General features: G+C 40.3%; 1 protein-coding gene across 2 annotated transcripts in view; it reads right to left on the bottom strand.

Annotated features, from left to right (window-relative positions):
- Window positions 1-21,058, bottom strand: part of adamts18 (ADAM metallopeptidase with thrombospondin type 1 motif, 18) — a 97,355-nt gene that overhangs the window by 27,082 nt on the left and 49,215 nt on the right. For both annotated transcript variants that reach the window (XM_056248451.1, XM_056248452.1), the window contains one exon: window positions 2,906-3,078. In XM_056248451.1, the coding sequence (XP_056104426.1) occupies window positions 2,906-3,078 (173 nt within the window). The remainder of the gene's footprint in view (window positions 1-2,905; window positions 3,079-21,058) is intronic.

Here is a 21,058-nt window from a genome sequence, read left to right as displayed (position 1 = left end):
CCAGGGTGGCGTCAGGTCCCGAAACCTTTACAGGCTGAAGGAACGCCTCCTGGTCTGGGCTCAGCACAATCTGCGCTCATTGAGAGCAGCACATGTGCCTGGTCACCTGAATTTGTGACCAGACAGACTGTCCAGAAACAATGTTCCAGCAAGAGAATGGTCTCTGCACCCGCAGACAGTCCTACTGCTGTGGGAGACATTCGGCAGAGCGCAGGTAGACCTTTTTGCGTCCCAAGAAAACGCTCACTGTCTGAAGTTTTTCTCCAAGAGCAGGGATGCGCTGGCCCACATCTGGCCCCGCTGCCCACTCTATGCTTTTCCCCCCGTCTCGCTCCTGCCTCAGGTATTGGAACGAATCAGGGAAAACGGATGCTCAGTGCTACTTGTGGCTCCGCTCTGGAAAAACCAGGCTTGGTTCCCAGTTCTGATGCAGCTGACAAGCACTGCCCCATGGCCAATACCGACAAGGAAAGACCTCCTCTCTGAGGCCAAGGGGTCGATTTGGCATCCTCGCCCGGAGCTGTGGTCCCTGAATGCATGGGCCATCAACGGGTACCCGCAAGCCTCCCGGAGGGAGTGTTAAACACGATCACGCAGGCTAGAGCGCCGTCTACTAGACGACTCTATTCCTCAAAATGGTCTGTGTTTTCTGGCTGGTGCAAAGCTCGAGGTTTTTCACCCCTAGACTGCGGGGTTACGGAAGTTCTCTCCTTCCTTTAAGAGCTACTGGATAAGGGCAGAACCCCATTCACGCTCAAAGTTTATGTGGCGGCCATAGCAGCGTTTATGAAACCCGCGACTGGCCAGTCACTGGGGAAGAACGATCTGGTCATCTGCTTCCTTAAGGGAGCTAAGAGGCTGAATCCTCCCTGACCCCCCTCAGTCCTCATGTGGGATCTTTCCACGGTTTTGGAAGCCATGAAAGGTGCCCCGTTCGAGCCAATCTATTTGTCAGACATGAAACATCTGTCGTTCAAGACAGTGTTTCTCATGGCTCTTGCTTCAGTGAAGCACATAGGGGATTTACAAGCGCTCTCAGTAAGTGCGACGTGTATGGAATTTGGGCCAAATGACTCGAAAGTCATACTCAAACCAAGACACGGATACGTGCCTAAATCCCTTAAAGCTGCCGTCGGCAACATTTTTTTTATCATATTCAGTGAAATCGACACTATAATCCGACAGAACAACATAAATAAAGTGGTTTTAGAAAAAAACCCGAGCTTCTAACTCCACCTGGAGCGTGTTATTTGTTTTGCAAAAATCCACAGCTCCCGGATCATCGGGTCCAATCAGCGCAGGGGGGTGTGAGATCTGACTGTCAATTACAGATCGGGCACACGCCACCCCTCGCGCACGTTACAATCACATGCACACGCCTGAAGTTCGCGGAAGTTCGCGCAGTAACGAAGAGTGATGGCGGAAAATCAAGTAAGCTCATTTAGAGTATAAATGACGTTAGCAATTGCAATCTATCGGTAGATTAGCCAGGACAGCATATCTCCAAATAATCCATGGTGTTGATGGATGCTGATGAGACGGGCGCGTTCACTGAAAATCTGGTGCACACGCACTGACGAGCACAAACTCGGTGGGAGGGTATTCGTTGATAGTAGGGGAGGGCCATGAGAGTTGTAAACATTCAAAATTTTGCCTAAGTCCACTCAATCTGCCAGACTTGCCGACTGCAGCTTTAACACACCATTCAGGGCTCAGGTTATTTCCCTGTCTGCCCTGCCGGTTTACAACGAGGAAAAGGACGTGAGCTTCCTTTGCCCAGTCAGGGCATTAAGAGCTTATGTGTCTCGCTCGTCTGTTTTCAGGCAGACTGAGCAGCTCTTCATTTCGTTCAGCGGACGTGCTAAGGGAATAGCCGCATCGAAACAGAGCCTATCCAGATGGATAGTTGATGCCATAGTGCTGGCATACACGTCTAAAGGCTTGAAGTCTCCTTTAGGTGTTAGAGTGCACTCCACAAGAGGCATGGCCTCGTCGTGGGCTTGGTCTAGCGGGATTACCTTGCAGGATATCTGTATGGTGGCAGGCTGGGCCTCCCCGTCTACATTTATAAGGTTTTATAACCTAGAGGTTCCCGCCTTACAGGCTAAACTACTTTCGGTCTAAAAATCAGTATTGTCTGCCCCGTTGCTTCGGCTCAGAATACTACAACCGCTTGAGCACCGCTCGCTGATCGATAAAATAACTCCATGGGCAAAAGTAAGACCCATACCGTTACCCAGTTCAGGCCGAACATTTTCACCCTGACTGTGTGGAACACTGTTGACGTGAGTAGCTCCCTTAGGACGTTAACTTATTGGGAATGACGCTTCTAGCCTCTCTTCTCAGACTCTTTGTGAGTCCCTGATGATTATGCACTATATGAGCCCCGGGCACCTGCCCTTGGGACTTTGGTGTTGGATCCCAGCACGCACGGCGTTTTACACTGTGTTCCCCTAGCGTAAGATATTACGCAGTACGAGAGAACCTCTCGTAAGAGAACATACTCGGTTACTAACGTAACATTGGTAATAATAAGAAATGTTTCTTGAGCCGCAAATCAGCATATTAGAATGATTTCTGAAGGATCATGTGTCATGTGTTACTGTATTATTGGTCAAATAATGCAGCCTTGGTGAGCAAAGAGACTTTTAAAAAATACGATACGATACAATACGATACGATACGATACGATACGATATGATATGATATGATATGATATGATATATTACTGTATATTCTGGAGGCCAGGAAAGTTTTGTGAAAATTATCAAAAATGCTGGTGGTTGCTGGCAACTTAAAAAAAAATGATTTTGTGAAAATGAAAATGAGCATCGGGGACAGAGTTAATGACACATTTGCTTTTGTTCGTAATTAATGCATTAAGGCCCAAATATCTCCCAAATACCTTCCACTTTGGTGTATGGCTTCCATTTGTAGTACCATCCCCTGAAGGGTTTGCTGTTGTACTCGGCGCACTGCTGAGCTCTGAAGTCCACTCCATTGGGCTGGCATGGCTTGGTGTTACACAGCTGGTGCAGTCGACTGGGGCCTTGGCAGAACTTGCCGTTGTGCTGTGGGCTTGGGTGAAACAACCAGCAATTAGCACAAGTGAACATGGAAGCAGGGAGAGAGAGAGAGAGAGAGAGAGAGAGAGAGAGAGAGAGAGAGAGAGAGAGAGAGAGAGAGAGAGAGAGAGAGAGAGAGAGAGAGAGAGAGAGAGAGAGAGAGAGAGAGAGAGAGAGAGAGAGAGAGAGAGAGAGAGAGAGAGACTTTGACTTTGACTTTAAGGGTCTCTTTAATACAAAATTTAAAAAATTACATGAACATTATAAAAGAAAAAAAGAAAAAAATTAAGTGAAAACTCTCACAATTATTTGTATTGTTTTACAAGAAAAACATTGCTCAAATATAAATTAGCAAACCTTCATCAGAGTCAACTTCACAAATACACCGATTAACTTCCCATCTATATTTGAACATCTCCAGATCATTTATCAACTTATAATAACTATACTCTATATTGATACGGGATTTTATTAATCCCTTTAATACTGAAATAACATCAATTGAACCCTTGTCACTCAATTTATTTTTTCTTGTCAACCAAATAGCCATCTTTGCTTGTCCAAATAAGTAATTTAATAAAACATGATTCTCCCTTTTGTTTCTGCTATATTTAGGCCCATAAACAAACCGTTCAGGTGAAAAATCTTCCCCCAGGGTTTGACACCACTCTTCCATTTTAAGAAATAAAAGTTGTAATCTCTCACAATTAAAAAATAAATGGAAGACTGTTTCTTGTACTCCACAAAAAGGACATCCCTCCCCAACCTGTGGGTCAAGGTGTGCTCTGTGTCTGTTCGTAGCTATTATACCATGCACAACCCTCCATTGCAGGTCCCCAGTTCTTTTCTCAATGGGGGGTTTGTACAGGGTCCTCCAGCAGCCTTTAGGGGAAGCTCCTGGCCCAAAGATCTCTTGCCATTTAGTCTCTCTCACACTCTGCAACTGCATGAGATGTATCACCTTTACGCACAGCCCGTACATAATTTTCTTTCCAGCATTACTAAAAAGTCCAAATTCATGTGTTTTAAAGGAGAGCAGACCATTCTCCATTTCTTGCCAAGTTCTGATGTCAGGTGAGAAAAGCAACTCTGGGAAGACAGGAGTCTCCTCTTCTCCAACAGGTGTCTCTAAAGAGTCTCTATAATCTTTGGGTAAAAACTCATAGATTTGAGTCAACAGTCTCTCTGCCACACGAACTGACCGTAAGCCCATTTTTGAAGCCAGGTTATCAGCAGTAATCCATCCTTCTTCAGAAACAAGGTGTCCAATTTTGGTGAAACTTGCATTCCACATCGCTTTAATGAGGGAAACAGATTTAAAACCATCCAAATCCAGTGCAGGATTAAAAAACAGTGGCTCTTCTCTCACCCACAGGCCTTTCACACCATTTTGTTGCCGAGAGAAACTGAAAAGTGTCCATGTTTTTAACACTGATCTATAAAAAGAAGTCAATCCGCTCAAATCTGTTTTCTCAATGTCCATATGAAATAAGTGGCGGTCAAATCCCATGTTGCCCGCTCTCTTCAGGAGGGTGCAGGCTATTCCGGCCCAGCTTACATCTTCTCCATATAACAGTCTCTGAGCCGTCTGGAGTCTAAAGGCTCTAACTCTGGCTCCAATGTCGACCAGCCCCTGTCCTCCTTCCTGTAATGGCAGATAGAGCACTGGTGCCTTCAGCCAGTGCTGTCCTGACCAGAAAAAGTCCACTAGACACCGTTGAATTCGTCTTACCAGCTCTTCTGGAGGCTCTAGGATCATCATTTTGTGCCACAGAGATGATGCAACCAGGTTGTTACAGACCAGGACTCTCCCCCTGTAGGACAGCTGGGGCAGCAACCATTTCCAGTGAGACAACCGAGCACACACTTTCTCCACTAGGCCCTCCCAATTTTTATTCCTATATTCCTGTGTCCCTAAAAAAACTCCTAAATATTTGAACCCTGCCTTCCCCCACAACAAACCACCAGGAAGTGATGGACTACTCGAGTCCTGTCCACACCCACAGCATTACTTTTTTGCCAATTAACTTTAGCTGAAGATGCTTTTCCATAACATTCTAAAGCCATTTTTAAACATTGAACATCACTATGATTTTTAATTAAAACAGTGACATCGTCTGCATATGCAGAAAGTTGAATAAGACTCTTAAACTCCAGTGTATTGACTTGTAGACCTGTAAGATGTTCTCGTAATTTACATAGTAAGGGCTCAATGGCTATACTATAAAGTTGACCTGAAATAGGACAACCTTGTCTAATGCCTCTGTTAACTTTTACAGGAATACTGAGGCCACCAGCTATTTTAATCATGCATTGTGCTCCAGCATACAGCAGTCTTATTTTGGAAATAAAACTCTCCCCAAATCCAAAAGCTTTTAAAGTATCAAAAAGAAAAGTGTGATCAACTCTGTCAAAGGCCTTTTCTTGATCCAATGACAGAAAACCCAAATTGGCATTATTGTGAGAAGCAAAATCAAAAATGTCACGTACCAAATGCAAATTATCTATTATAGATCTATTTTTTACACAGTAAGATTGATCTTTATGTAATCGTATATAGTATACTATTTACCCTGCTGGCCAGACATTTTGAAAAAATTTTGTAATCAGAGCCGAGAATTGCTATAGGTCTCCAGTTCTTTAAAAGGGTTAGGTCACCTTTTTTTGGGAGTAGCGTTAAGACTGCCCTCTGAGAACTCAAAGGAAGAATTCCTTCATTGATGCATTTTTGGATCACCTCAAAATAATCATAACCAATAATATTCCAAAAAAACTTATAAAATTCAGCGGGTAACCCATCTAGTCCTGGGGTCCGTCCTGAGGAAAGTCCCATAACAGCAGCAGTGACCTCTTCAAAGGTGAGTTCAGTCTCTAAAAAGTCCTTGTGTTCTGATGTTAGGACAGGAAGATCTTGTAGTAGTTGGTTTCTGCACAGTTCATCTGAATTTTCAGCAGCATATAAATTAGAATAAAAATCCACAGCAAGTTTACGCATCACTACCGGGTCTGAAGTGTTGTGTCCATTATTGTCCTTTAAAACGTGCATCAGTTTTTCTTGCCCTTTTTTCCTCTCCAAGTTAAAGAAATAAGAAGAAGGTCCATCCATGTCTCTTTTTGTTAAAAAACGACTTCTTACAAGAGCTCCTTTCACTTTTTCATTTAAAACGAAGCTCAACTGATTTTTCCTTTCAGTCCACAGTGCTTGTAGATCTCTATCATCATTATCATGCATACTCTTTTCAATATCCATGATCTCTTTTTCCAACAGTACTAGTGTCTTTTTCAAAATTAAAGAGGTATGAGATGCATACTGCTGACAAAACCCTCTTATGTGCGCTTTACCAACTTCCCACCACTGAATAACATTTTCATAAAGACATTTTTCATTTTTCCAGTTTTCCCAAAAAAAATTAAAATTCTCACAAAAAAGTTTATCTTCCAAAAGTTTAACATTGAAGTGCCAGTAATAACTAGTATGCTTCCTTTCGGTCAGAATACACTCAAATGTAATAAGTTTATGATCAGAAAGAGCCGTAGGGATGATATTTGTGTTAACAATCTTATTTCTCATGTTTTGTGATGTATAAAAACGGTCCAAACGTGCTCCAGAAACGCTGCCATTGCCAACTTTCATCCATGTATACTGCCGTACTAATAAATTATGCTCTCTCCATACATCTGAGTATTTTAGATTTTTAATTATATTGGCTAAACAGGTAGCTGACCGTGAATGGGGTTCTTCCCCATTCCGGTCTCGTACAAAGTCTAGAGTGCAATTCCAATCTCCCCCCAACACAATAAGATCACCATCCTGCTTTTGTTTTAAGATCTGTTCTAATTTAGTAAAAAGCTGTACTCTGTCTGCTCCTATATTAGGGCCATAGATGTTTACAAACAGGAAATTAAAATTCATAATTTCAGCCCTTACAGTCAAAAATCTCCCTGGTACCACTTCATCTTTAGATAAAATATTAATTTTGAGAGCAGGGGAAAAAAGTACAGCTACTCCAGCACTTACATTAGTCCCATGACTAAGAATGCTATCTCCTTCCCACCACAAGCCCAAATCGATCTCATTGTCTTCACTGCTATGGGTTTCTTGCAAAAAAACAACACTCAAATCTTTCAATCGAATAATTTCTGATAGTAACCCTCTTTTTCTCCTGTCCCTCAATCCATTTATGTTAATTGATCCCATCTGCAAGATCTCCATGAACAAAGGGAAAAGAAAGAGAGAAAAGCAGAACGAAAAAGTATAAGCCATTAAAATTATTTAGTTTTCCCCTTCACTTTCTCCAACCTTTTGCCTCGTCTGAGAACAGTAATATGCTTCTTAAGACGAAACCGCTTCTGTTGCGAAAGGTCATCGTAGTTGCTCATTTTTCTAGCCCGTAAAACAGAAGCAATAAACTTGTCAATATCAGGGAAATAGTTGGTTACTTCAACACCAGCTTTTCCTTTTGTATTATCAAGAAATGCATTAATTTGTTCAACAGTATACAGATCTTTATCAGTTCTTTCTACACTCTCTGACCACTGATCATCATCTCCATCATCAGTACACTGGGAATAACTATCCATCTCATCTGCCATATTGTCCTCTGCGTCTTCAGCCTGTACTACATCATCAACTTCACCCACATAGTCCACACTACTCTGAGCCTCGCTCTTATCAACAGTGTCTAATACATTTCTAGATTTACCAGAAACATAACTGCACCCAGGTTGCTCCACACTCTTAGCATTGACATTAATCTCACTCACCTCCTCCATCTTGTCCTGCTCTGTGGCTCCTTCTCCCTGCTCCTCGTTCCTCTGTTCATCACTTTCACTCGTTTGCTGGTCGGTAGGCCTAATCTCACTGTTGTTTACATCACCACTTATCACATCAGATGTGGACGCGCGCTGATCATCTTTATGTGGACAAGCAAAGCGTTTGTGCCCCAACTCACCACATTCGAAACACTTTAGGCTTTCGGTACTGGCGTAAACCATGTACGAATTCTCCATATGATTAACGCGGAAAGAGACTTCTAAGTTACGATCCTGTGAACTCAAAAACATTAAAACTTGGCGCCTGAAAGAAAGAACATGTTTTAGCGCGTTGTTACGACATCCAAGGGGAATCATTCTAACAGGACTTGCAATCTTTCCGAACCTCTGCAGTTCTTTCGTTAAGATCTCGTTAGGTAAAAAAGGTGGGACGTTCGAGATTATGATTTTCGTTGCTGGAGCGGACAGTGGTGTTATCGAAACGAACTTTTCTTTCACCCACACTCCGCTCACAGTCAGCTGATTGACCTGGGAGTCTGATTTCAAAAATATAACGACAGCTTTATTCATCCGTGAGGCTGAAATGATATTCTCGAAACCAACCTGCTCTCCTATAACCACCAGCAGCTCTTCCACTGTCACTCCGGGTTCTGTTACACACTTGCAACCATTACGGAGCGACAAGGTTGGCATTCCTTGCACGGAAACAGACGCCATACCGGCGTCTGAAAACCGCGCAAGCTAATTTACAAGGAAACAATAAGGCTTTTGGGCGAAGGGGAAAAAAGGAAAAGTAAAGGAAAAGAAAAGAAAAGGAAAAAGAAAAAGGGAAAGTGGAAACAAGAACGAGGAATCCGCAATCGCTCTCACAAACGCGCGCTCAACTCCCACACACTCCCAACACTCGCACCGAGAGAGAAAACTATGTATTTGTAATATGAATATGATATCTTTTATATTTATTTCACCTGATTTATACATTTAATTTATTTTCTTGGATCATTTAATATATTCTTCTTGATTTGTCAATTCAATATACTGATGTCTGTCTTGTTTTGAAATAACAAATGTGATTATTTAATGAGCTCATATTCCCTGAAAGTCACATGTTGGAACATTCAAGGACTGAGGTCCTCTGTTTTTTGGTATCAAGAGCCAACATTCGGACTTTAAAAAAGAAATTGAGAACTCTGACATTATAATTCTACAGGAAACATGGAATGTTAGAGATTTGTCCACTGGCTGTCCAATTGGATTTAGGGAAATAGTCCTACCATCGACGAAACTAAGAGGGGTGACTCAGGGCAGGGAGTCAGGGGGAATGCTGATTTGGTATAGAGCACACCTCATAAACTCAATCACAGATATACAAATCGGAAAATTTAATATTTGGTTAAAAATCCTAAAAGACATCGTCTCCACAGATCGTCATATATTCTTGTGTGCTATATACCTTCCCCCAGCTGAGTCCCCCTATTACAGTGAAGAAACCTTCTCCATCCTGCAGGAGGAGATCTGCCATTTCCAGACTAAAGGGAATGTGTTAATGTGTGGCGATTTAAATGCCAGAACTGGAAATGAACCAGACTTTGTTAAGGGAGACAAATATATCACAAACACCAGCCACTCTCTGCCCTCATACCACCTAAGAAACAATTATGACAAATTCACAAACAGAAGTGGGAAAAGCTTACTAGAGCTCTGTCGATCACTGGGCCTGTATATAGTGAACGGCCGTATACGGGGAGACTCTTTCGGTTGTTACACCTTTAATTCTTTCTTGGGCAACAGTACTGTAGACTACTTCATTACAGACATTGACCCAGTGCATCTCAGGGCATTCACAGTCAGTCCTCAAACACCTCTGTCAGACCACTGTAAAATTACACTGTATTTAAGACGAACTCATACCAATGAATCACGCAGACAGCCCTCTCATTTACTGAAGCTGCAACCACCCTACAAGTGGACAAATAACAGCACAGAAAACTATCAAAATGCAATAGAAAGTCAAACGATCAAATTATTATTGGACAAATTTATAATGAACACATATTCACAAAATAAATTAGGCATAAATCTGGCACTTAGTGGCATTACCAAAATATTCCACCAATCAGCATCCATGTGCAATTTGAAAAATAAATCATCAAAAAGGAAACCAAAAAACACCAAAGAAATGTGGTTTGACAGCGAGTGTAAAAATATCCGAACAACAGTACGAAATCTGTCAAATCAAAAACACAGAGATCCCGACAATGAAGAACTCCGCCATCAATACCACGAAGCCCTTAGACTGTACAAACAAACTCTTAGAGTAAAAAAGGAAGAACACACAGAACAATATTATTATTTCAAGAAATGGAGGAGTCAATAAATACCAGTAACTTCTGGAACAATTGGAACAAGCTCTATAGGCCACAACAGGAAGAACTGGCCATTCAAAACGGGGACATATGGAGGACACACTTTGAAAATCTGTACAAAACAACTGAAACAAATCCTGCTCGAAATGAATTAAAAACCAAATTAGAAATCCTGAAAGAAAAAATTAAAGACAATCAGAACCCCCTGGATTTCCCAATCACAGTAAATGAGCTTACAGAGAGACTACATGCTTTGAAACCCAACAAGGCATGTGGCATAGATGGAATATTAAACGAAATGATCAAATACACCAATGACAAATTTAAAACCGCAATAACCAAATTATTCAACATTATTTTGAGAGTAGGATATTTCCCCGACACCTGGAACCAAGGCCTAATCACACCAATATTTAAACAAGGAGACAAATATGAGCCAAACAATTACAGAGGCATATGTGTCAATAGCAACCTGGGGAAAATATTCTGTTCAATTATTAATATAAGATTGCAGAACTTTCTCAAAACCCACAAAATTCTGGACAAAAGTCAAATTGGATTTCTGCCCAAACACAGAACATCTGACCACATTTACACTCTTCACACGATCATTGATAAACATGTATACCAAAATAAATCCAAAGTCTTCGCTTGCTTTATTGACTTTGAGAAGGCTTTCGATTCGATCTGGCACGAAGGACTCTTCCTAAAACTACTGGAAAATGGGATTGGAGGGAAAACATTTGATTTGATAAGCACCATGTATAAAAACAATACATGTGCTGTAAAAATAGGGAATAAGCGAACAGAATTTTTCTCCCAACAACGAGGAGTCAGACAAGGTTGCCCATTGAGCCCCACTCTATTTAACATTTATATAAACAAACTAGCCAAAGCCTTAAATTACTCCACGGCCCCCGGCCCAACCCTGACGCAATCAGAAGTTAAATGTCTCCTCTTTGCAGATGATTTAGTCCTTCTGTCAAAAACAAAAGAGGGACTACAGCAGCTCCTCGACGTCGTAGAGACATTCAGTCAAACGTGGGCTCTCAAAATTAACCTCGCAAAAACTAAAATAATGATTTTTCAAAATAGATCCAGGTGTAGGGAAAATAAATACATCTTCAGAGCAGGAAACCAAGTCCTCCAACACACCCACAAATACACATATCTGGGGCTAAAACTGAGTTCAACAGGGAACTTTAATCTGGCTGTGACTGAACTGAAGGCGAAAGCGATGAGGGTCTTCTACATGATTAAAAATACTATTCGACATGAAATTCCAATTCAAACCTGGCTAAAAATCCTAAAAGCAATAATCGAACCGATTGCTCTGTACGGCAGTGAGGTATGGGGACCCCTAAAAACCCAAGATTTCTCAAAATGGGAAAAAGAGGAAATTGAAACTCTGCATACCCAAATTTGTAAAAGCATCCTAAAAGTAAACAGAGCGACACCAAACAACTCGTGCAGAGCTGAATTAGGACAATACCCCTTATTGATCACTATCCAAAAAAGAGCTATAAAGTTCTACCAGCACCTGAAGCGCAGTGACCCGAGCTCATACCAGGCCGAAGCCCTGCGGTGTCAGGAGCAGAACCGGCCCCGGAGCGCACTCTCACAGCTGATGCTCAAACTACAGCCAGACCTGCACAGCACTCTCTGGCCAAACCAAATTATACAATTACAAAAACTAAATTACATTAACTATTGGAAAGATGCTACTAAATTACAAAAGAAGATGGAACTCTATTTAAACCTGAAAAGAGAGTATAAACCAGCAGAATACCTGAGCTGTGTGAAAGAGCATAAAGTGAGAAAGACCCTAACCAGATACAGGCTGAGTGACCACAGTCTGGCTGTAGAGAAAGGCCGGCACCGGCAGAGATGGCAGCCGAGAGAGCAGAGACTGTGTTCTCTGTGCTCTCAGAGAGAGGTGGAGACAGAAGAACACTTCCTCATACACTGCGATCACTATCACAGCATTAGATCGGACTATTTCACTAGATTTCAACAGCTAGAACCAAATTTTATGGCATTGCCAAATTCTGAAAAATTTATTCATATTTTGGGAGAAAACTCTTGCTCAATCACAACAGCAGCAAAGTATGTAATAGCCTGCCACAAACTACGTGAGTCAGCCAGTGGACAAAACTAAAGTCTGAATGTTGGTTCAAAACTGTGTGTTTTTTTTTTGTGTTTTTTTTGTGTTTATTTTCATTTTGATATATTTCATTTTGATTCATTATGATATAAATGTAATGTATTCATGCATTTGTTTACATTATTAATTTATTGATTATTTGTTCATTGCCTATGTAATGGCCAATGCTTTGGCAATACTGTATAAGTCATGCCAATAAAGCTCATTTGAATTTGAATTTGAATTTGAGAGAGAGAGAGAGAGAGAGAGAGAGAGAGAGAGAGAGAGAGAGAGAGAGAGAGAGAGAGAGAGAGAGAGAGAGAGAGAGAGAGAGAGAGAGAGAGAGAGAGAGAGAGAGAAGAGAGAGAGAAGAGAAGAGAAGAGAAGAGAAGAGAAGAGAAGAGAAGAGAAGAGAAGAGAAGAGGAGAGGAGAGAGAGAGAGAGAGAGAGAGAGACAGTGACTTTAAAGCTCCTTTTAATTTACAAACACTTATTCAAAACTATAAATATTACATTACACAATAAACCATTAAAAAAAACAACCTACATATACATAAATAGGATTATTTGCTCACATTAAAATTATAGTTCATAACATGATATCATAACCTCTCTCTTCACTCGGTTGACATAAAACACCTTTAGTACCCCACAAATAAAAAAAAGAGTCAGTATCATTTACAAATTCATAAAACTTGTACTCCAAAATTAACCTACTTTTTACCAAAACATTAAACATATGTAAAGGATCAATTCCTCCATTAAGAAGTGTTTTATTCTTCCTTGTCAGCCAAATTGCCATCTTAGCCTTACCAAACAGGAAATTTATCGCCCGTCGGTGTATGAATGAGTGTGTGAATGGGTGAATGTGAGGCAAATGTAAAGCGCTTTGGTGGCCATTGGGTCTGTGAAAGCGCTATATAAATGCAGTCCATTTACCATTTATCAAGACTGTTTGTGTCCTGTTTGAGGCGCTATATTTTGGTCCAAAAACAAAAAGTCCATTTGTAAAATGAAAACCAAAACTATGACTCAATTCCCCTAATACACCAAACAGGTCTTTAAGCCTTGAACAACCAATAAAAATATGAAAAACAGTTTCTGAAATTCCACAAAAAGAACACTCTTCCTCTTGCAAAGGATTCAACCGTGCCTTATATCGATTTGTTGCGATTATCCAATGTGAAATACGCCATTGCAAATCTCCAGTCCGTTTTTCAATTGGTTTCTTATATACGGACCTCCAACTACCTTTTGGGGAAGTACCAGGCTCAACAAATTCAGTCCACTTAGTCTCTGGAAGATCTTTTAACGCTCTTAAATTGAGATATTTTACACAAGCACAATAAAGAGCTTTCTTAGAAGTACTGTTGAAAAAACCAAGTTCAGGTGTCCTAAAAGAGAGCAGACTTCCCTCAAACTCCTGCCACTCTCCTACATTCACAGCCACACTGACCTTGGGAAAAACATTCTCTGATTCCTCAACTTTTAGTGGCAGAACAGGAAAAGAGACTTGAATCTCAGCCAACAATTTTTGCACAGTTCGAACAGAACGGATACCAGTCTTTAAGGCCAGTTCTTCTGCATTAATCCACTGGTCATTCGACCTAAGATGGCAGATCTTATGGACTCCTGCTCTCACCAAGCTTGTGCGTACAGTCCGTGACTCCAATATCGCACTGGGTATGTGACAATTAAAAATTAAAGGTTCTTCAAGATCCCAAAGACTCCGTGTTTCAGAAATCTCTCTTTTAACCATAAAAATCTGCCATGCATTGAGTACTGAGGCATAAAAAGATGGGAGCCCACTGAGATCCATCTCCTTTAAATTCATTAAAAAGAGATGTCTATCCAAATTCAACTGACCCACTCGATTTAATAAAGCACAAGCCACTGTTATCCAGTTCTGAGACTGATGATAAAGTAGTCTCTGCGCAGTTTGCAATCTAAAAGCAGCCACTTTAGACTTAATATCCATGAGGCCTTGACCTCCTTCATGTACCTGCAGATACAGAACTGACTCTCGTAGCCAATGTTGTCCAGACCAGAAAAAATTTACAAACAATTTTTGGACTCCTCCAATAAAATCTTCTGGCGGATTCAAAACAATTAATCTATGCCACAGGATAGAGGCGGCAAGATTATTTATGACCAGCACTCTTCCTCTATAAGACGACAGTTGAGGCAAAATCCAGTTCCATTTGGACAATCTGGCACAAACTTTGTCCTTCACACCTTCCCAGTTTTTTCTTTGGTAGTTTTCAGAAACCATAAAAATTCCTAAAAACTTGAAACCACTTTTTTCCCACTTAACATTTTCAGGGACAACTGGTAAAGGCATTGTTGTTTTATCATTACACCAAAACGCTTCTGTTTTACCCCAATTGAGTTTTGCAGAAGACGCTCTCTCATACAATCCAATACTGTAATTAATAATATCAATATCTTTTTGTTCTTTCACCAGTACAGTAATGTCATCCGCATACGCAGTCAGTTTAACAGAATGCAGATCATCACCAATCCTTAAACCAGACAGTTCTTTTCTAAGCAGACATAAAAGTGGTTCCACTGCTAAAGCATAAAGCTGACCTGACAGTGGACACCCCTGCCTGATACCCTTCTGTATGCTTATTGGTTGACTTAAACCACCACCAATCTTTAAAATAGAAGATACATCCATATACAATAGTTTGATCCAAGAAATAAAAACATTTCCAAACCCAAACACATGCAGTGTTTCAAACAGAAAACCATGGTCAACTCTATCAAAGGCTTTTTCCTGATCCAGGAACAAAAAACCTATATCCACTTCATAAAGTTTAGAGTAGTCCAAAATATCTCTGATCAGAAAAATATTGTCATGTATTGTTCTACCTGGAATACAATAAGACTGGTCTTGATGTATTATATCACCCAAGACAAATTTCATTCTATTGGCCAATAACTTTGCTATTAGTTTATAGTCAGATGTCAAAATTGATACAGGCCTCCAATTTTTTAAGAGACTCAAGTCTCCTTTCTTAGGTAACAATGCCAACACTGCCCGTTGACAACTTTTGGGAAGTAGTTTATCATTAAAACATTCTTGAACCACCTCATAAAAGTCTCTTCCGATGATCTTCCAAAAAGCCTTATAGAAGTCCACAGGCAGTCCATCAATTCCAGGTGAACGGCCAGCATTCATCTTTGTTACTGCATCAGTTAACTCCTGAAAGGACACAGCACTGTCCAGGGTCCGACTCTGCTCTTCCGTGATGGTAGGGAGCTGCTGTAATAATTGTGAAGTGCATCCAGTATCCGTGTCCTCCTTTTTATATAGTTCTGAATAGAAATCCACTGCAATCTTTCGCATTTTTCTTGAATCACAAGTCTTTAGTCCTTCTGGTGTTGTTAAACAGTACATTTCATTTTGTTTCTTGAAGACCTTTTCTAAATTAAAAAAATACGCAGTGGGAGCATCCATGTCATGTATAGACATAAACCGCGACCTTATTAGGGCCCCTTTAGCCCGAACTTGCAATAAAGTTTCAAGATCTTGTTTCTTTTCAGATAACTTTCCATCTAATGATAGATCTGAATGTTGAATCATTCCAGATGTAATCTGAAAGATCTCTTGCTCAATTTCAGCTATTTGTTGTTTAATTTTTCTAGTAGACAAGAAAGTAAATTGCTGACAAAAAACTTTTATTTGGGTCTTTCCAATCTCCCACCACTGTTTCAAACTTTCAAAATCATCCTTTTGGGAAACCCACTCACTCCAAAACAATTCAAATTTATCAACAAAATCTTTGTCTTTTAACAATGCAACATTAAACTTCCAGTAAGGACTTTTACATTTTTGATTTGTCAAGGCAATATTCACTGTAATAAAATGATGATCCGATACACAGCATGGAAAAATGTTACACTCCATTACTCTATTATTTTCTTTACGTTTAATATAGATCCGGTCAAGTCTAGCTGCACTAATCCTCCCTTGTGAAACTCTTGTCCATGTGTATTGTTTTACAGTATTATTCTTTTCTCTCCACACATCTATAAAATCATTTTGAACAATAATACTTTTTAAGAAAGAAGCTGATACAGAATCTGGTTCTTCATTATTTCTGTCTAAAAGAAAATTGAGAGTACAGTTCCAATCACCACCGACAACTATAAATTCATCCAGGGTAAAACTTTTTAAAATATCTCCCAACTTTCTAAATAACAACGTTCTATCTGTGCCTCTATTTGGAGCATAAATATTTATGAAAACAAATACTTGATTATGAATTTCAACTTTCACAATCAAAAGACGCCCTTTCTCCAATTCTGTTTTTGATAAAATATTAACATCAAGATTAGCTGAAAAAAAGATAGCTACTCCAGCACTGATATTTGTGCCATGACTCAAACAACTTTTCCCTTCCCACCACAAATTCAGCTCAGATTCATTATTGGGATCACTATGCGTTTCTTGTAAGAATATTACATTATTGTCTTTAAGCCTAAGAAATTCAGATAATAAAGCTCTCTTTCCACTATCCCTCAACCCATTAACATTTAAAGATCCCACTCTTAATAACTGCATTGTAGGGGAGAGAAAAGGGAAACAGAAAAAGAAATAGCAGAAAAACAAAAAAGTAGAAATAAATCCCACAGCCATGTGATTTTATTTTTTTCGTTTTGACAATTTTGCCTGATCACTTTGAGCTTTACGTGCAGCCGTCATAAATTTTTTCAGCCTAAATCTTTTTTGTTTCGAAATCACATCGTACCCAACAGTCTTCTGAGCAATCATTACCGATTTAACAAATTTATTACCGTCAGCGAAGTATTTAAAAACATCAACTTTTTTCCCTTTAGTTTGATCCAGAAAATCATTCAATTCTTCCACAGAATAAACGTCATTCGTTGACTGACTGTAATCAAACTCAGACACCTCCGAGCCGCTATCGCCTTCCTCCATCTGCGCCTCATCGCTGTCTTCCTCAGCTGTCACGGCAAACTGCACACCACCAGCACACTCATCCTCTACACCAGTACTAGCTTCCCTATCCTTTACAGAATCAACTACCTCTATCGGAACATTTGGGCCTCCTTTGTTTTCACCATCTTGTTTAGAAACATTAAAAGCACTCACCTCTGATTTTGAACTGTGTTCTGAAGCATTTTGTTCAGTTGAGGATTTAGCCTGGTTTGTTTCGCTGGGTCGAGGAACTCCACAGGTAGAAACAGTTGCCTCTATATCCTCCACTAGAATTTCCTGCCTCTTTTGTTTTTTTGATGGAATCATCGTTTCTTTTACGATTTTAAGTCTCTTTTCCTTATCATGTTTTTCAATAATCTCAGAGCGATCTACGTGTTCCTCAATGTTTCCGTCCTTCGCTTCATTCTCCGTCTGTTTTTTATGCGGGCAGGTAAATCTCTTATGCCCCAAATCTCCGCAATCAAAATAACGCATACTCTCCGTTGTTGCGAATATCATGTACGAGCTATCTCCATGTTGTATGCGAAAAGAGATTTCCAAAGTCTTAGAAGGTGCATTTAAAAACATGAAAACATGTCTTCGAAAAGACAACACATGTTTCAATGCAGCATTTTTACATCCAAGTGGCACTACTTTGATGAAACTTGCAAACTTACCAAATCGACTAAGTTCTTTGGTAATCTCTTCATCGGATATGAAAGGAGGCACGTTCGAAATCGTAACTTTAGTAGCCGGTGCGCGCAACGGCGTTACCTGCACCAAAGTGTCGGACACAACAATTCCATTTTCCACAAGCCTGTTCACTAGATTTTCCTCTTTCAGGAAAACCACGACGGCCTTGTTCATTCTAGAGGCCGAGACAATTTTTCCATGTCCTACAATTTCTCCCATTGCTAGTAGAACATCTTCTACCGTAAACACTTGATCCGAAGCAATTTTACATCCGTTCTTGATTGAGAAACCAGGCGTTCCCTCACCCGAGGGAGACGCCATAGTTTTCTAAATCAACAAACGGATTTTTTTTTTTTTTTTTTCAAAAGGTATAAAAAGTGAAAATGAAAAAGAGAAAAGAAGAAAAAACACCCACCATAAAAAAATAACAAAAAAACGGAAAAAACTGAAACGAATTCAAGCGCACCGCTCTCACACCCCACGCCACTCCACACCCACGCTTCCCAGCATGCAACACACACGAGAGAGAGAGAGAGAGAGAGAGAGAGAGAGAGAGAGAGAGAGAGAGAGAGAGAGAGAGAGAGAGAGAGAGAAGAGAAGAGAAGAGAAGAGAAGAGAAGAGAAGAGAAGAGAAGAGAAGAGAAGAGAAGAGAAGAGAAGAGAAGAGAAGAGAAGAGAAGAAACAGATGTGCTTCAGCAAGCATTCAACATTCGTGTGGAATGACAGCCATTCAGTATTTTTTTGGAAGAGGTTCTGGTGAGATACATTTCATATGATGTGCATTAGCATCTGCACTAAGAGAATGCCTTTGTGTGTTATCGGTGATGTGTCAGACTGAATTACATCCAAACTGACAGCTGTAAAAAATATAAAGTGTTTGGGATGCAATTCCATTCATGACTTGGACTCGCCTTTGTTTTCAACAGCAATGATTTTTGAATAATAAACTTCAGCAAGAACAAGACAATACACAGCTGTGCTGATCTACTTTACACATTGTGTAATCTGAGTAAACGTGCTTCTCCATTGAAGTCAAATGGGAAAATGTTTTGTTTTGGATGATGGTAACACTGTCAGAAAAATGTGCAAAAATTGTACTTTAGGGGTACAAGAGCTTGTCACTGGGGCAGTACCCTTAAAAGGACAACCTCACACCTTTTCTACCTCTAAAGGGTGCATTTTAGTACCTTAGACTAGTAATATGTACCCTTGAGGTACTACTATGAACTTTTTTTCTGGTGAACAACATCACTCTGCTGATCCAACAAAAACAACCACCACATTATCATAAACCTGCTTGGACCAGTATGAAAATTCATTAATTCACCTTTATTACTTTGAAACCTGTGATGGCTGACTCCTGCACTCAAGGCTGTATATCAGGTCAGCTCTCAGGCTGTGTTGATGAGGCAGCTGGAGGCTGGCGAAGAGCGGCAGCCTCCTCCCAATGCCACAGGAATGCCTCCAAGTGCCACATGAAGCAGACAGTCACCATCTTTCCCTGAGGGAAAAGCAGCCCAGCAGCTCCTGTAACTGAGGCTGTGACAGCAGAGGCATGCTTGCGGCATGGCTGCATGCATTAAAGCGGAAGAATCTTGGGTACCCTCTTGTAGCCTAACCTCAAAGCAAAGGACTGTGCCATGGGCTTGTCAATGTGTGTGTGTGTGTGTGTGTGTGTGTGTGTGTGTGTGTGTGTGTGTGTGTGTGTGTGTGTGTGTGTGTGTGTGTGTGTGTGTGTGTGTGTGTGTGTGTGTGTGTGTGTGTGTGTGTGTGTGTGTGTGTGTGTGTGTAATTCTTCTTTTAGTCTCTGGCCTTTAGCTTTTTATTGCATGTTCACACTTGAGGTTAGGAAACCGCTCACAGAGAGAACAGATAAGTCTTCCTCATGCTCTTAAAAATCCCTCATCATCTTTATGCATGTGCAGTGATCAAACACAAACACACACAGTGAGATAAATAAATAAATGTTAATCTCAAAACTGACAACATACTTCTATTGTCTAGACTAGAGCAGCCGTTTTCAAACTGTGGGTCAACTGCTGGTGGGTTGAAGAGTTGGAATAAGTGGGTCACTAGAATGGTGGTGCATTCAGCTGCAGTGAAAACAAATATTCAGAGTTACCTTAGTATTAATGAATCGTTTGAATAGGTGTTTGGTTAAATGCCTGAAATAAGATCTGTGGTAAACAGATTTTCTTGTGCGTTTATGTGACTTGAAAAAGGCAGTTATTAACAAGTGGCTAAATAGAACTAGAGAGATTGTTGTGGGTATTAAACATCCTCATGGCAAAAAGAAAAACTCATCTACTCAGTAGTGCACTTTTACAACCTTGTTGTGTTTATAGACCTTATGTGCCGAGAATCAAGCGCGCAGTCATCTTTAGAATTTTGTCTTTGAACTTCCATTTTTGTGGTAGCTCTGTATATTTCAATGGCATCGCTGTCAAAGAGTAATTAGCTAGTTAAGTGGATATACATATTGTAGAGTTAAAGAAAGTTATCATGAGCATTGCAATGTTTGAAGTAGATGTCATAACAAATGTAAGTAGACTGGGGAGTTTTTTAAACGACCAGTTCATTCATAAATCTTACCTTCATGCTGTGGAAATACAAACCGTAAAGGTGATGATACACAGGGCAACTTTTTGAGCAATGTTGCTGGGCAATGTTGCTGTCAACAGGCAACCAGATGAGACACAGGACCCACGACTGATCTAAATTATCCAGATAGAAATGTATTGCACATTTTCAATGGTAAAGTACCCAACCAACAATCGCTCAGCAAGATTGCCCAGCAACATTGCTCAAAAGGTTGCCCTGTGTATCATCACCTTAAGACAGAACACAACGAGTGCAGCGCTGAAAAGGGGCGGGCTACATAAGGTCTATAATTGCGCTCTTCAAATTTAGCTTACTAGAACTTTCTAGCTTGTAGATTTTAAATAAAGATCAAAAGATTTTGTAGGAAGCTTAGTGGTGTAAACGTACGACCATGGTGTAGTTCATTTATAGCTTTTTTACTTCTGGTGATTGTACTTAGGCAACAAAATATGTAAGAATCATAAGCTT

The sequence above is a fragment of the Rhinichthys klamathensis genome, unplaced genomic scaffold (assembly GCF_029890125.1).
Source record: "Rhinichthys klamathensis goyatoka isolate OS25496 unplaced genomic scaffold, OSU_Roscu_1.1 h1tg000055l_1, whole genome shotgun sequence".
In the NCBI taxonomy this organism is placed as follows: Eukaryota; Metazoa; Chordata; class Actinopteri; order Cypriniformes; family Leuciscidae; genus Rhinichthys; species Rhinichthys klamathensis.
Note: the sequence above shows the minus strand (reverse complement) of the source record. Positions and strands in the feature narration are given on the sequence as shown.